This window comes from Camponotus floridanus, unplaced genomic scaffold, assembly GCF_003227725.1.
Source record: "Camponotus floridanus strain SB8 unplaced genomic scaffold, Cflo_v7.5 scaffold28, whole genome shotgun sequence".
Lineage (NCBI taxonomy): Eukaryota > Metazoa > Arthropoda > Insecta > Hymenoptera > Formicidae > Camponotus > Camponotus floridanus.
In genome coordinates, this window is record NW_020229414.1 from 773379 (window position 1) to 791039 (window position 17661).

At 38.7% G+C, this 17661-nt stretch overlaps 1 protein-coding gene across 5 annotated transcripts; it reads left to right on the top strand.

Moving 5' to 3' along the window:
- Window positions 1-336: 336 nt before the first annotated feature.
- On the top strand, window positions 337-16257 carry LOC105249838 (leucine repeat adapter protein 25). Of its 5 annotated transcripts, XR_002192489.2 has the most exons (5): window positions 339-600; window positions 798-917; window positions 1764-1933; window positions 2013-2444; window positions 6180-8816. XR_002192489.2 is itself a non-coding variant. In XM_020027099.2 (3 exons), exons 2-3 carry the CDS (start codon window positions 11894-11896, stop codon window positions 15043-15045), a joined length of 498 nt encoding a protein of 165 aa, XP_019882658.1. In that variant the 5' UTR covers window positions 1432-1933; window positions 11875-11893; the 3' UTR covers window positions 15046-16257. The 5 variants fall into 5 exon arrangements, 3 of the variants coding, with proteins under 3 accessions (XP_019882658.1, XP_019882657.1, XP_025265474.1); XR_002192490.2 differs by lacking the exons at window positions 2013-2444; window positions 6180-8816 and adding an exon at window positions 11875-12059 and having other exon boundaries at window positions 337-600; XM_020027099.2 differs by lacking the exons at window positions 339-600; window positions 798-917; window positions 2013-2444; window positions 6180-8816 and adding exons at window positions 11875-12106; window positions 14761-16257 and having other exon boundaries at window positions 1432-1933.
- The last annotated feature ends 1404 nt before the right edge of the window (window positions 16258-17661 follow it).

Consider the following 17661-nt stretch of genomic DNA (forward strand, 5'->3'; position numbering starts at 1 on the left):
AATGACCCAATTCGTAGAAAAGGATGCACATATACCAGGTGGATAACTATCCTTGTCAGGGATTCGCTGGTTAGTCCATGCTAATATCATGGTCAAAAACATTGACCATATGTATGAACTTTACAAATTAGGAGAAAAATAAGAATAATTCACAATCATTTTCAATTTCGCTATTATTTAAATTCGTAAATAAAATAAAAACACTTTTGGGAAGCTACGTTTTTATCGCCTGCAATAAATATCCGATGAGAAATGTCTTTTAATTTAGATTGTAATGTAAAAAGAGACAGAGAGCCATCCAAGAATATCTATGTCTCTTTTTAATTCTGGCTCCGATTAGCTATAGGATAGTATAGGAAGGCTCATTTCAATATACTATAGAACTCAATGTATCAGTTGCTTCATGTTAGTCTGTGTAGTTGATCGTCTTTCTCTCTCTTTCGATAAAAACGATATCTTTTCCCAATTTTTGTGACCGCTTCACGTTATTGAAAACAACTTATCCAACAGCTGATTCAATCACGTTCGTTTTAATTTGTATTTACATTTCCCAGGCATTTCCTAAGCATCGCTCTTGGAGGATGAAAGTCACGATCAAAAGTAAGTATATTTTTAAAGAAACGTCAGTAAATTTTATCGCCGTCCAATTTATCTAATCTACTCCTGCAATTTCATTTAATTGCATAGAATTTTTAATAACAAGTACGTGGTTATGTCATGGTTATGACTAATATTTACAAATTTTCTCGGCCACGAAGTATCCTTCACATAGATCAGCACCCTCATTCTTTCTTCAGGTTGGACAGGCGTCGCCACCTGGCGTTGGATCGCCAACGACGATAATTGCGGCATATGCAGGATGCCGTTTGACGCCAGCTGTCCGGATTGCAAGATTCCAGGAGACGATTGCCCGCTTGGTATTGTATTTCCATTATTTCATTTAAAAATATTAATCACGCCCACACGATAGTTATTCGAAGATACATTTACTCGAAATTTTTATCTCCGTGATATTTTTTCCTTAAATTGCCTAAACATTTTTAAAAGAATTTATTTTACTTTCTTATATAATTATTTTTATAAATTTTATTTTTCATGTATTTATTTTTATATATCTTTTATATATTTGTATTTATTATGTTACATTTCTATTTTATTGATATTTTTATATTTTATTTATATTTTATTTTATTATATTTTATTTATATTATATTATATTACATTTATATTTATTAATATTTATTCATATTACATTCATATTTTGTTTTATATTTCATTCAAATTGACTGAGGAGAAGCGTATATAAAATTGAATCGTTTATTTATGAAACAAAAAAGGCTCGGGAGGAAATTTATTTCACGTGGTCTCGCGCAGAACCCCGAAACACGCATTATATGTAAAAGCGTGGGAAGCGCGTAGGGGGAGGATCCCTCTCTCGTAAAATGCCGCCGCGTGTCCGCGACGGCGCGCGATATCGATCGACGCGTGCCGGTCGGAGACAACGCGGCTGACACAAGGGCAGGCGCCCCGGCTGCCCTTCTTCCTCGCCCTCGCCCTCGTCCCGCAGTCCCTACCGCGTATCGATGCGCGTACACGCGCGACAAACGCACCGTCCGTCCACAAACGCTCCCTCCCCGCCGCCAGGTGCGCGTTGCGTCTCGTAATTCCGGCTCTCGACGGGCTGGCGCCGCTCGACGTCGACGAGAAATTAATTTAACGCGCGACCGATCGTCGTTTCATCTCGCCGTTGCCCCTTGTTCCAGTCTGGGGGCAGTGCTCGCATTGTTTCCACATACACTGCATCATGAAGTGGCTGCACTCGCAGCAGACCAGCCACATCTGCCCGATGTGTCGCCAGGAGTGGAAGTTCAAGGAGTAACCGCCGACGCTTTCCGCACGGGCCCGCAGGTGTCAGCACGCAGCGAGCAATCAGGTAATAATGCGTGTCCAGCCTTCCGGCTGACGAAACGTGGATATGTTGTATTGGATGATTTCATTCTTTTTTTTTTTAGGAGAGGGGCATGTTAATCTATAAAAGAGTCGTTAGATCAGATTCGCGCAAGCCAAATGTGTAAACCCAAAGGTCTGTCAAAGGAAAGACAATTACAAGCACCTGCTGATGACAATGTGCTCATTAACGTCTATTCGTAAACACACGTTTCTTGAATCGATTCAGCACGCATATGTATATTCACTGAAAATTCAGTCCTAACGGGACTGATAGATTCGTCTTCCAAGAGAGAGTGTATCTATCTCTCTATAAATTTAGGACGTTATCAAGAGAAAAAACCCGTCCATCCGCTGACGATTAATTCCGCCTGCCGGACGACAACCCGACGTGCATTCTCGTACATACAGTCGTGACCGGTGCAACCGGTTCGCAGTCATCACTCTTCACGGATCGTCTATCGAGTCTTTGGAATTCTTATCTCAGCAGCGTACACGTAAATAATTTTTATAATTTTCTTCTCGTTACATATAAGACACGCGGACAACGTATCTCGGAAATCTTAGCGACTAATAAGACTAGGGTGTTGAATTTAAGGGCCACAATTTCCATCATATTTTCAACTCTGAATATATTTCTAAACTTCCGCATTCTCTGCGAGAGGCAAACACAGGCTTCAGGTTCGAAAGGTTACCACGCGGCTATCGGAGCAACCGTATCTCTCTTTTCGTATCTGCACGCTGTAGATGACGCATTCGTTCGGCTCTCGTTGAATTATTAATAAGTCGTATTCAACGATACTGTCAGCGCTGTCAGCGTGTGTACGTTCCGCGTGTCGAGGATGTAACGTAATAGCTGCGCGCGGCGTAATCATTCTCTCGGCAGTGCTTACGTCCGGGTCTCCTTTTTCGCTTTAATTGCGGGAACGCGCATTTTGCCGACATAATCGTGGGCGAGGAAACTCTGACATCTAATGGAACGCGGGACGTGCGAATAAATAATAAAGAAAGTCGGAGCAACACCGTGGAATTTTATTTTTAACGCGGCGATTTTATTTTGCCCGTTTTGCGAGTCAATTTTACGTTCACGTTTGTAAAAAGACTGAATTATTTATCACCACGGGAAGGAGAAAACTACGTGTTCCAGTCGATACGGTTAAATAAAACGGTGGCCAAAGTACAGACTTTAACAGCAGCACGCAAGTCACGTTTCAACGCCAATTCTCTTAACAATTGAAGAGTATTTGTCTGACACTAGTTTAGTATCAGATATATTACCGTAAAACGTTAGAAGGAAAGAATTGTTAATAGTGTTTGCTATATAATATTTTTTTATTCGGCATCTTAAAAGGCTTCTAAAAGATATTGAATTACATAATGTGTATGATGCAAACACAGAGAAAAATGTATACTGTATTCAAGTAAATATTATTATATTTAAGTATATCATAAGTTTGTATATCCGCAAATATATCAAGTTCATCACAAGCATTAAATTTAATTGAATATATTCTGAATTTCAGTAAGTGCAGTATTTTAATCAAAAATATTAAATTAAGACAAAAATTTTTTTTAGTTACTATATAAAAAAAGTTTAATTTTTCTTTGATACAACTTTACAATATTCTTGAAAATAAATTCTTTTTTTGAGTGCATGATAATGAGATTTTCCAACACTTGTGATGAGTATATTTTAAGACTGTTATCAAGAATATATTTTTTGTTGAAGAAAATTATTACTTAAAAAGAGAAAAATAAACCGAGTAATCGTTTTTCTTGGTAGTAGAATATTTTTCTCTGTGTATATATGTTATAAAGGCATTTTTTTTAAGATGTCAATTTAACAAACAGTTTACTAGCACCATATTCGAAACACGTATCACGAGAAAGCCCATGGCACAGTTTCGAAATTATTTTGGCGATCGCATTTTAATAGTATAACCGATAAACGGGATCGTCTATGAGCGACACGGAGATATATACTCATGATCCGATTTTGACCGGTCTAGGGACCGTGGGGACGCTAATTTGCATTTTATCGGCGGGAAATCGGCCGCAAAAGTGGAACGGGCCGGGCTTTTTACCTGAGCCAGAGCGAAACAGAGTGTGAATAAATTCCGAGCCCGCGTTTTCCCGGCCGGCCGACGTGCCACTTTGGCCTTAATTGCGTCGTGAATGGGCGGGCGGGATAAACGCACGGCGATCGCGCGCTGATAGCGCATATCGCGCCGCGACGTCATCCCACATAGCACGCGAATTTCTAGGATCGAGAAACTTATCCGGAGGAAAGTTGCATCGAGCGACGGTTGTGGAGATGTAATTTCATATCTTGAGCGAAACGTGTATTTTTACACAAAAATCCATAAGCGTTGTCGTTAAAATTGATTAAACTATGTATTATACGGAACAATAATATTTATTAAAATTTTGCACGTATATCACATATTTGCAAAATATTCCGACATATCGAATATACATGTGTACAATTTTTAAATTAGTTTTAAAAAATATATTACGTAGAAATATATCTCGTAAAATAATTTATAAATCTATCCAGAGAGAGGAAATTTAGTAGTGGTATTTTTTAATTATATCGCAAAGCTATTCTGAAGATATCCGAGCGCACGCTTTTGAGAATATGCTATCTTTTATGAAAATTTTTAATGAGCGAAATATCGCATTAAATTCTATCATAAAATATCAAAAGAAGAAAAGTAATACGAAGTAAACTAAAATCTTTCTAGATTCTAGCGATTATATATTACAGAAACTTTACAGAGGACTGATGCAGGAAATTAATTAATTAAATTTGATAACGACAAAAGTGACAAATAACTAGATACTAATGAAAAGAGGACGCTAAAGATCATTAATATCAAAGAAATTAATAGCACCATTGAATGAGACTCCATTTCTGAAAATCCTCTATATAAAATCACAGAATCGAAAATAAACTCGAGGCTTTAAGGCGGAGAATCGCTTCGTTAGGACAAATTACGCGAATCAGGGCTAATCACGTCCATCTTCCGCAATCTTCGAGCATCGGCGAGAGAGGAAGGAATCAGCGAAAGCTAAAAATGTCACACCAAGCTACGGCACTGGAGAACGGACCTCGGTTCTCGAGGGGCTCATCGCGAGACGGAGGGGACCTAATGGGTCCCTTCCCTTTTCTCCGTCTCGCTCCGTTCGTCACTTCCTTCGATAATCCTCCTTCTCCGCCCTCCTCCCGTCCCAGCGCCCTCCTCGTCCGCTACGGGTTACTCTCTCACGCGATACCGCGTTACATGTGCACCTACATCCGATGGAGGTAGCGAGACGGACCCCGGAGATGATTGGCCCCGACTCCGGGGATTCTGCGTTTCATAACACGTGACTCCTCTTCTTTTAATTAGTGTTAATTGCGCGATGACTTTGTTTTCATCCCGATATCATTTCGCATGCGCGCGTTTGTTTTTGTAAAATTTCATGACTATTTTTTTTAATTTGCATTTGTACTTTTTATTTTTTTTTTATTAAGTATTATGACTATGAAAATCAGAAATATAAATATTATAATATTTGTATTTTTTTTTTTAAATTAAATATTATGACTATGAAAATCAGATATATAAATATTATAATATTTGTATTTTTTATTTTTTTTTAAATTAAATATTATGACTATGAAAATCAGAAATATAAATATTATAATATTTGTATTTTTTATTTTTTTTTAAATTAAATGTTATGACTATGAAAATCAGAAATAAACGCTCGATGAGACTGTTTGCTCCGAATTCTGGAAAGTTTACGTTTTTCGGAAATCGCCACTGCGTCCTCATCGAAGCGAATAATGCGCTTTCGAAATGAACGCATTCGCGGATAATTAACACCTGCGCTTAATATGATGTAAAGTGAAGAAACGGTAGGACAGAGACCGTGAAGTATAACGTGAATCTCGTAATTTAATCGAAACGTCATGGCGAAATCGGCTTACATAAACTCAAGTAATCTCGAACAAAGATATATTTAATTGCGATTCACCAAACGCATAAAGCATCTCGTATGTAAACGAAAAGTGCTCTTAATCCATCTTGTCGTCATCAATTATTATAGTTATATCGATGACATAACATGATGATATAATAACAGATAATAAATTCCAAATTATGTACAAAATATTGATGTAAAGCTGTGTAATAATTTCTCAACATTTTGATTCTTAATCACACGAATTGGATGAATCTTTTCAGACTCCAAGTTTTCACTTTGAATAATTCGAGGATCATACATGTCGTGAATATTTGAAGAAAGATATCATAAAGAAGCCAACATCGGAGAAGAAACTTCGGTGCCTCAGCGAAGTTAGAAAGTGCGCGACCGCGATTTTCCGCAAAACTTAGAACCGATAATCGCTCTTGCCCTCCCAGATCCCCCGCTTTTACGTAATATGCCGAGCGGTTTAAGCGCTCCGCATTTTTCCTGTCGGGCCGAGAACACTCGCACAACATCAGCGCGATCAGTGCGCTAAGAGATCGCTGCGAGACCGCGTTGAACCCTCGTCATCTACGACCGCGGGTCCTCCTTACATTTACCTCTGCTCTGTTGCCTCTCACGTTGCCTTGTACATAAACACAGACACGCTCACTCACTCGCCGACTCGCACATTCGCTTATTCACGCACACACACGCAGCAGGCCGTACACGCGTTGACTACCTGACGAGAACTCGAGCTCGGCCAGTCACGTGGCCACTGATCGCGAAGGATGTTTGTGGGATCGCAAAGTCAGTCTGCTGCGGACGGCCTGTCGGGAAAGAGAGGATAGAGGCGGCGCGATCAGGTGGAAGAGAAGGAGGAACAAAGCGGGGAAGGAGATACTGGATCGGGGATATTGCCTAAGGTCTTCGTTGCTCTAGCTCTACCTGTCCGAAGACTTTCGGAGCGCCTTGTTTCGGCTCGTTCTTTGTGATTTCGCGAAATACACGCGCAATTAAGAGTTGGATAAATCTTCGTAGACTCAAAAGAGGAATTTCTCATATTTGGAGCACGCGAGGGAAGGAATCTCCTCCTACAACACGTTAGGATATCATTATAACGAAATTCACGCCAAAGGCAAGAATTAATGATTTAGTTGTGCATTAGAAAGTGAGGATTTCGCGCGGTATTTCGATGCACTGAAACGTGAAAGACGAAATGTGACGCCGAGCGAGACTCGGAAGTGAAGACGCGGATGAGATCGAAGACGAAGTGGTTGTCGAGTGTTTCCTATGATGAAGTTTTATTCGCTTCCTCGTGGATAATTGAAGAAGCTTAATCATCCAAACCGAGTGGATTTTTTAACAGGATCCAAACAAAACTTTTGACAGGAGGCAAATGTAAAGAGGGATATCGCTCCGGATTTGGAAGCCATCAGGATTCTGCACGTTCATGATAGCGAACATTTGCGGATGCGGTATGCGGTAGAAAGTTTATTCGCGATAAACCAGATTGCGTTCGTAAAGAACAGCGAGACCGCTGGAAAATCTATTTGTGTACACTCTTCATAAAAGGAAAGCACGAGCCATCGAGATAGGAAGAGCGTAGGATCGAGACCGTAACAACATCTCCAAGATCAGCCGAAACTTGAGCGAGATAAATCTCCGATGGAAAATCGAATTCCGTCTATTCAACCTTCCCCAGCGTAAAATCGGCTACCTGAGAGAATATCGACATTCCTGCGGGATTGTAAATAAAATTACTCCATCTCGCAGGACGACTCGTCGAGGTTCGCAATTCGTTCGCGAACGAATGGAGATTTTAGGAAATTAAAACCGCGCATGTGAAACCCATTAACGAGCCGACTGCGTTCGCGATTTTCACGGGATTGTATGCAAAATCGCATCGGCGATATCGCGAGGCATCGGCACGATCGCGACCCGCTTACGAATAAAGAGGACGAGGTAGACTCGAGGGGAGGGAAACGAAAGAGAAGAGACGAAAAAGGAGGAAACGGTGAATCGACGGGTACGTGCGGCGAGATTGCGGTGATTTTGCTGGCGCAACAGTGTAAAAGCGTGTAGCTGCGTTGCACAACACTCTTGTCATTGCTGATCCGCATTCGACGTATATGCTCGTTCATGCGTTTTAAGCGAATGGAAATTCATGTCGCAAGACATTCGTAAACGATCCTCCCGGTTGATACATTTTAAAGAGAGTATCGCCGCTTTATCTATTCGCAATCGCGCTCGCGAATTTCTAAAACGAAATACCACTTGTCGGAAATGGTGAATCAAGGCCTCAGAAATTTATTTATTTTTCTATCTTGGAAGATATGATGATATCTTGCGACTCGTGAAACACTTAACGGAAAAAGTTTATGAGGCATATAAAACGCTTTGCTTTTATCAAGAATTTCATATCTCTTTCACATTTATAACTGATAAGGAGGATGATAAACGCATCGACTTTTATCTTGGAAATATGTTTTTTTTTATCAGAAAGCAGTTTTCATCGCCAGGTGAAGGTGCCTCGCATTACCATTGACATTTAGTGGAGTGATAGTACGCGTATTTTTATGAAATTGCATCATGGAGGTATGCAATTAGTTGGTTCGAAAACTAAAATATAGTTGCCAATCATGGTTGCCAATCAACTGTCCAACTATCTTCTATTTAATCTTATTATGAAGTCATTTTATAATGACACTTTACATTATAAAGTGCTGTATATCTTTGTAGCATGACATTTGGAAGCTATCGCTAATATTACGAATGACGCAAAACCAACAGAACGCAGTTAATCGACGTTAAAGTGTTTTCCATTACGAATGCAACGTTAACATTTCGTATTTTCGAGGTGTTAGGTATATACTTTCGCACACATAAGCGTGTCGCCGACGAGAATGAGCGGTTAGGCGATCCGAAAAACGTGCGGAATGCAGTTGGCAACCAGTCAGAGGCCTCACCCGCCTCCGGTGCCACCTCGACCGAGTCGGCAGGTGGTTGCCGAGGCCCTTAAGAGGTCGCCAAGGCCGCCCTGTCCTACTAGACAGGCACCACCGCCGCCGAACACGAAGCCCTGGAGATCCAATCAACAACAAGCGCAACCGCAGCAACAGGTGGACCCAACACCTGGTGGCCGCACGATCATATACGAGTCCATCAAGGAGGATTGCAAGGACGAGAGCACGCCCGATGATATGCGAGATCGTAAGCAAGCGCGAAATACCGAGGACAATGGCTCGGAGAACGCAGGTAAGGTCCCTCCTTCTCAGGAACATCGCGAGATCTATACGAATGTTAGCTCAGGGAAGCTTTATCCCACGGGAAACATCCCTGCGAACATCGTGAGGAAGCGCAACAGTCTGACTGAGGATCAACGGCCTCAACATAGACCGGAGACTCGAAGAAACTCCCGCGGGAAGGATCCGATCGATCTGTCGGACTATCGAGGACGACGCAGGGGCTCGTCCGATAAGGATCAACAGAAGGAAAATAGCGCCGTCGCGACGGAGAGGGTCGAGGAGACGTTGACGATGAAGCTACCGGCAGCTATCAGGACTGTCAACGTGTCCTTGGAAGACGGGCATTATTCCTCGTTGTCTCCGGATTCCGCGGATAGGCAAGTCACGGTGAGTCATCCGGAAAAATGCAACGGCAGTCCGGAGAGGGAAGAGGACGAGGAGCAGGTTGGGTCGACGCCCACGTGCGGATCGTGCCCTGTTGAGCAGCGGCAGCAGAAACAGCATCGGGAAATTTTCTCGGCGAAGGGAAAGGCTGCCGAGAACGATGACGCTGAGGCTGTATCCTCGATCGAGAAATCGACAAGCGTCCCGAGCGTTGACCGCGCCGCCACCACGGTGCTCGTCATGGACGAACCAGAGCGTAAAATCGCGCTTAGCGACCATGAGGACAATGACGACGATGATAACGACGGCGACAACAACATCCATCGACAAGACTGGTTGGAGGCAGGAGTCCATTACTCTTCCACGCAGATCACTCTACACGGAGATGACATCGTCGAGGGGGATCGTATCAATGGTTATGATCATCGCGAGGAGGAAAGAATCACTGATCTTGATTTTATCAGGTAGACCACAATTGTGACAAAAAAAATCGCTCGCATATCTACGGAACAGGTCATTGAGTTATTTATAGATTTATGCTAATAATGAGATGTTATATAAAAAATGAGGCTATTTTTTCCATTCGCCAAATGGTGATGGACTTTGAAATCTTTTAATTGGAAATAAATTGTTTTTTTAAGAAACTATGCTCGTAATGTAAGATCTAAGGCTTCTTGTTCAATTTTATATGGATTTTTTATCTGGAGTATTTTGCGTTTATACAATAACATAAAGATTATATTATGTGGGAAAAATTAATTATTTTTTAAGAATAAAATATTGCTTTAATTTGAAAAATTAATTTAAATGTTTGGAATTTTTTCTAGATTTTTATTAAAATGTTTAACATAGATTTTCCAAGCGATTTGACAATATGACATTTTTATTCTGCGTGTCATATGACTAATGAAGCATTATTGAAATATATTAATTATATTATCGATGCTAATATATTGTAATAATTATCAAGGAGTAATGGATGTTGATGTATTAATTATTGAGGAGCGATAGCTGCAGAGAGAACCATTGTTACCGATTTAGCCGCTTTCTCGCGTTTCGCGATAAGTGTGTTGACGGGCTACAAAATCTGATTGTTCGTAATTCAGAGTAATTAATATTTTAAAAAATACATTTCTTCTCTTATTATCTCAGGTATGCTTCGAATCGCTCTTGATTTTCGTCATCAAATTCTGACAAATTAAAATACACTTGACATTTTGACATTAGAAATAATATATAACGCACACAAATATATATATAACAATTATACAAAATTTAATAAATATTACGATAAAAAAGAAGGGAAGAAAAAGTTTATTAAAAAGAAATATTTTTCCCTTCTTCTTGTTTATTGATATTTATTATATATATTATTTTCGAAAAATAAATACGAATAATATATAAATATTTTCTCGCACTATAAAGAATTAATTAACAATTAAATTAAATTAATTAATTGCAATTTTTATCAAGTATTAAACTAATATATCGCTATCTGTGTTTATCAAATTGCACTTGTCGAGATGCATCAAATCAATTTCATCTCTATATGTGGAAGATAAAACGAAACAGACAGGTCACAAAACCAATTCGAATATCGATAAGAGTGAGTACATATTTGTGGGATATACACGCGATGATAACCGCAGGGTAAAGTGAGTCATTCACAAAATCCTCCGCCTTTCTGACCGCGGGCGACCGACGTTCTCAAGACAGATCGATTTTTATTCCATAAAATGATCGTATAACGGTATCTCCGTTTCCTGCGGCCTCCATCATATTTTGCCTTTGGCAATTTACAGGAAAGAATATTCAACTTCTCTTTTCTTTTTTCTTCTCTATCTCTCGCAAGTGTTTTTTCCATATACAACTACTAAATCCGTTTCCCTCGCGAATTTTTATTTTCCAATAATTTATAAATTTGTCACGGGTCAAAAAACAAGATTGAATTTAAAATAGAATATATATTTTTTGTGATATAATATATATGTACAATTATATATAAAATATCAATGGAAAATAAGATCCTAAGAAAATAAAATTTAAATTAAAATATCTCTTATCATATAATGCAATTAAAATATCTTTTACGATATAATAATTAATTTATTGATAAATTATACATATTTGCGGGTTTATTTTTAATTATAAATATCTATTTAATCATCAGAAAATTGTAGTTATTTATTTTATTACTGGATGACTTATTGCATTATCCTATTTATCGAAAGATAAGCAAATTTGTGATTACATCGATATAAAACTGACTTTTATACTAATTGGCATTGCTAACTCAAATGTAAATTTGTCGTTAAAAGTGAAAATTTGCGCTTTGTTTCAGTATACAAGAAAGGATCGCGATGTCTTCTTTGCAAGGATTACCCCCGTTACCGAGGAGTCTGAGCGGTTTCAACCTGAGCGGACGCGGCGAGAGCGGCGAGCCACCTCCACCGCCCACGAGGTCGTCAAGTAAATCCCAAAGAGGCGGTAAACCGTCGTCATCGAGGCCATCGCCACCTGCCAGACAGCTCACCACCCTGGATACCCAGTTGGCAGTGCTCAGGAGAGAAATGGTACTCTATTCGAGAATCGTTTGCGCGCGCTTTTTCTCTATCGCACCTTTAACGCCCAGGAATGCGGTCTCGTTATATCTGCTTAGGAAATGCAACCCTCTCGATGCTATTATACATTTCTTTGCGAAATGCATAACAGTTACTGTGCGAACTTATGTAGAATATTGGCTATCAAATATTTTTTCATGATGATTTTTATTTATGCATATTATTCTCTAATAGGTTTTTCTTTTTACATATTTATTTAATAATCTACGAATGGGAAAGATATATAAAAACAATGAATCTTTATTTCGTAATTTAACGCGCTAAAAGAAGCCTAACAATTTTTAAAAGAATATTGTTTATTGTTTTTTCAGACATAAAAATTTAAATTAAAGCATTCAATGTTTTTCTCAGTTCAATGTTTTTCTCATTTATCGAAGCAATTTTAAATTAATGAAATACAAACATATTAACTATTCGCACAAACAAGTTTAATACGTGACTTATTTTAGATGAGAGAAAGAGAAAAATAGAGAGAGAAAGAGAAAAAAACATTAAACATTTTTTTTACAAATAATGTTATGGACCTTGGTAGTTGAATAGCTGAAGCAATTAGTACAAATAAAAAACGATGGCTGGAATTCTTTGAGAACAACTGCGAAAATATTTGAACACCGCATTTTATGACGCGCAGCAGCATTCGAGATGCAGCAGCCGGTGAATTGTCGATGCTGTTCAAAGTGGTGTCTGAAATTGTGCATCCTCTAACACGGCAGCCATTAACTCCAATAGAAACCATTAGTCATCCGCTACGATGCGAAATATATTTACAAGCATGCAGGAAAATTCCACGCGTTCGCATGTAATAATACGCGTGATTTAAAAATAACTCGAGAGATTTCCGTTGTCACCGATCGTTGACGCTGAAGCGGAAACTGGCGCAGTTTATTCGAGTCCCATTTTTTTCGCGAAACAATTTATGTCACCTGAATTCTTTAAATTTGACTCCTTTCATTTTTTCCATAACATATTTTTCAAATTATATTTTCCATTCCTTCCTTTTATGTCCTATTTAAATATCTTTCTTCTATTTTTCATTTTTCTTTTATTCTCTCTTGACTTTGATTTCTTCTTTATTTTTTATTATTGCCGACTGTTTTAATGTAAGCCTCACAATTCTCGCCACTCCTTATCCTTGATATTCTAGTGCGTCATCAATCCGAGCACGTTTCGTGAACCGTCGTCATTTTCTACTTAGTCGTTGTCCACCTTCTGCTTTTTTTTTTCTTTCGATTCTTCCGCATTTGTTTGGACGACCCGACCGACCCGTTACCTCGAGGCCACGATCGCGTGTGAATAAATTGCGGAACGCGATGAGCGTGTATTTTATGCGTGGGATCATAAGCAGCGAGGGAAATCATATCATAGCACGGTAGAGAGAATACTTATATCATACTCGTCATGTATATAGAGATTCTGCTCTTTTAATACGTATATCTTGAATACATATATTACTTTGCAGATTTCTGTTTGCGCAGCAGACCGAATATGTAAATTTACTATTTTAAATTCTTATGTCGAGTAACGATATCACGTGCGATTCGGATTCTAAGAGATTATTTATTTCGATTAAAATCGCATCGTCATCGTCTACGAAATTTGTATCTCTAAATATGTCGTTAACGCGCCCACAATGTTTCTCATTATTATTTCACGAGGGGCAAGATCCTTCGAGTGTCCTACTGACCCGAGGATCTTGCAAATTACTGCTCGTTTCGTACAAAATTATTGCCACATCACATCGATCACATTCGCTTAGCATTCGCGGTCAATCTTTGCGAAATTAACTCTAACGGGACCTCGCGTAGAATTTCTCCGGAGGAAGAGAGGCATTCGCATGATAAGTGTTTTGTTGTCGTTCGCGCCAGCATCTTTGAAGTACCTAAGTTGAGCTAATAATCTAATAGTTATTCAGACGCGCACGATATATGCGCACTGAAACAGCCGCTCCCACGCTACGTTTCCTCGGGCATGACTCTCGGTTCCTCCTTTTCCTCCCGGCTCTCTTTCACCTTCGTTCTCTCTTCTGCTCCTCGTCGTAGTCCTTCTCCTTCCAGCCTCGTCTCTCCTTCATCGCGCTCTCCGCTCGCCACCACCTCTAGTATTCTTCTCAATCTTATTTTACGTCTCTCCTGTACTATGATTCTCTCTTCCTATCCGTTCCCACGGTCGCCGAGTCGCTTAGAAATACGTCATTTCGATCTGTAAATCACGAGGTAACATTTACCTTGGTGACCGTATGGTAAAAGTGAACGTGCCAGGTACATTGCAGATTCTAGATTGAGTCCTATATGAAATTTCGCAACAATTCACGGATAAATAATTAAAAACAGAGAAAAGAAAAATGATAATTTTAGTAATAAAGTAAATAAACAGTCTTTCCTTTTCTCCTTTTTCGAAATAAAATATTATACTTTTAATACAATTAATCTTTGATGCTAAAAAAATAAGCTTCGCGATAACTGTTTTATTTAAAAAAATCACTACGTCATTTTCCTATCTAACTGTCGCTATAACAATTTTAATTTATTTAATTTATTTAAATTAATTTTTTTTATTTTTGATTATCAACGTACTAATGTCGCAATAATTATTTTTGTATCTACCAGTTTGGGCTGCGGCAACTCGACCTCTCTTTGCTCTCGCAACTGTGGTCCTTGAACGAGTCGATCCAAGAGTTTCGACAGTTGCTGCAGGAGCAGGAGGACCGAGCGCCCTCGCCATCGCCCAGCAGCGAAGAAGGAGATGATACATCCTACGGAACGCATCCGCCGCCACCTCCGAGAAGGCCGGCGCCCACGTTGCATCATCATCGACCGCCGCGACCGCCCAGGCCACCCAGACCGTCCGCCAGCGACGAGTCGCCGTCGAGCGAGGAGTACGGGGCCGTTTGACGTATCGTTACTGAGAGGAAGAAGTACTCGAGAAGGTCTCGATCCTCTCATCGCACCTAGAGCGGCGCGGGAACGCCGATATTTACGAGAAAAATTCTCGAAAGACTGATGTGAAAAAACAAAAATTGCGACGATGGGCATTTCGATATCCTATCGGCGATCAAGACTCGCGTGTGATGTAATATTCCGAACTACTAATTATTATTGCGAACTACTAATTCCTAAAGGTACCTGCAACGTTACTCGTCGGGCTGCTCAAGATTGCGATTTAGGACGATTCTCTCTCTTTAATTCGCAATTGGGGTCGACTCAATCATTTGAGAGAAATCATACCTAATAAATAAATCGCGATTGCGTGCACGCGAACACTGTTGTCTACCTAGAAAAGGTGTCGCTTCTCTCATAAGTCGTTGCTCGAAGAAGCTTCGTAATGACGCTGACGTTGCTTTAGCATGGAAGAAGGACTTGTAATCGACCCGATGATGAAAAACTATAGCTGTTATTGCGGAGATTGTTTTGCGTATGCATAATAATTGCTTCGCAATCTGAGGAAGAGTGTTGATTTGCAATAACCGACGACATTCCGCGGATGTCGCATTTTCTAGATAAAAGAAGGATTCGATTGCCACGAGCGAGAGAGCTAATTTTAGCTCGCTGCTCTTCTCTCTATTTGTGATAGTGCTCGAAGGGGCCTTTGATTAATGATAATCATATCCATATTTGTGCAGATTAAGATTCGAGACTGCTCCGCCACGAAGCGACCATAACAGATCCGAGCCCATTACACCACGATTCTTTGGTGTTATAATCCGATTCACTGACATCATTTAGCTAGAAAATGACTAATGAAGGAATCGCGGTGTTCTCTTTCATGTTTTTATACTGTTGTGCTCATCATGTAAAGTTCATTCTCGTTGTTGATATTCTCGGATTACCTGCGCAACTAGATCTATCGTGAGAAAGAAAGAAAAATTTAATATCTTCGAAAAATATAACTAGAGCAGGATTTCTATAAACACTCGATTTTTCATTATAAGTTTCATATCTTTTAGCATTTTTTTTCTGTGACGCCTCAATCCGTCGAATTTTCCTGCGTATTTTCAAAAAATTAGTGTTCTCAATGTTTTGCAGCGCCCTTTCGCGTAGATTAGCACGAATTATATGTAAAGATACGATGTAAGACTATGCAGAATAAATGAAACTTAATTTAAATATATTCTGTCACATAATTACAATCTTTCCTTATTTGTACACCGTTATTCTGTCATGGATAATGATCGATAGTGCATCTACTTACATGCTACATATATGCAAATTGCGGCTCGCTCTGAGATACAATCAACGACAGGGTGTGTACGGAAATAAATGGTGCAATAGCAGGTCAGCGAGGATGAAGAAATCTCAGCTGCATGGAAGTCTTCGCGTTATACAAGATGTGATGCAATATATAATCTCTACTATATTATTTATTCTAATTATATGTTATTAAATATCTTTCCCATGTAGTTCTTAGTATTACGATATAAATGTAGCAAGATAACTTATATTTTAAAAATATTTTTGCATACGTAAAAAAGATATAATTTATTAAAAGAGATAATTTTGCGCGATTAAGAAGAGCATCTAATCATATTTTTAACACTATAATTTATATGACTATAATAATTTTATATTTAGATTCTTTATATTATTATTTAGATTTTTACTGTTAATCTATTAATTGATTTATATCATTTTTACGAATAATATTTTATAAAGATATTTTTTCTTTAGAATTTTTAGAGTTTCTTAAAATCGCAACTTTTGAAATTTTAATTAGTATCATTTCTTTAATCTAATATATTTTCTTAATATTTTATAAATTTTTTTCATTTAATTTTCACACTGAAAAGTCTAGGAATTTTTCTTTTCTGTGCTTATTCGAAGTTTGAGAAAAAAGAAACGTGAAATCGTAAAGAATCTGAGAGATTTATCGGACATTATTAAAGAAATATATTATTAAAGTGACTTGGGAAGGCTTATTTGATAAATGCACTACTATAATTATTTTGACATGTTTAATCATTAAAAGTTTATCTTTTCATAAATACTTAACGCACGTAAATTGGCGGTCAGATCTAATACAGATACTCATATGTAGATATGCACGCACACGGACACATACGCGGCACTCACAAATTATTCGTAATCGAATGCCGATCGATGAAACGTTTGCGATTCTACAGTTACGGTGAATCTGTGGAATTGGAATTATTACTTAAGAATATTCTCGATGAACGATTAAACTTTTGATAGGAAACAAAGTACATACAGCATTTTATCATAAATTCTTAAGTTTAGCGCCGATGACTCAGGAAGAAGCTTTTAAAGCATTTGCGGAGAAAATCATTGTCAGTCAAGCCAGCAAGATATTTTACAATCTGTAACGTCAAAAAATAGGAACTTGTAACCATTTTTTCTCGTTTTTTATTCGCAAATGTTACATCACCGTGAAAGCGCATTTGTTATAAAACTGTTATTTTTATCGTTACGATCGTATGCATAACGTTATTTCGTATAATAACACATTAGCCAACTTCGATGTTGATGGACTGACATTTGATAATTGATTGATTT

Excerpts from the sequence above, each read along its gene's own strand:
- LOC105249838 (XM_025409689.1), top strand. The coding sequence starts at position 8,841 with ATGCAGTTGGCAACCAGTCAGAGGCCTCACCCGCCTCCGGTGCCACCT. Across the intron at positions 9,998-11,874 it reads ACTGATCTTGATTTTATCAG|TATACAAGAAAGGATCGCGA; the intron begins GTAGACCACAAT and ends GCTTTGTTTCAG. Across the intron at positions 12,107-14,760 it reads CAGTGCTCAGGAGAGAAATG|TTTGGGCTGCGGCAACTCGA; the intron begins GTACTCTATTCG and ends TGTATCTACCAG.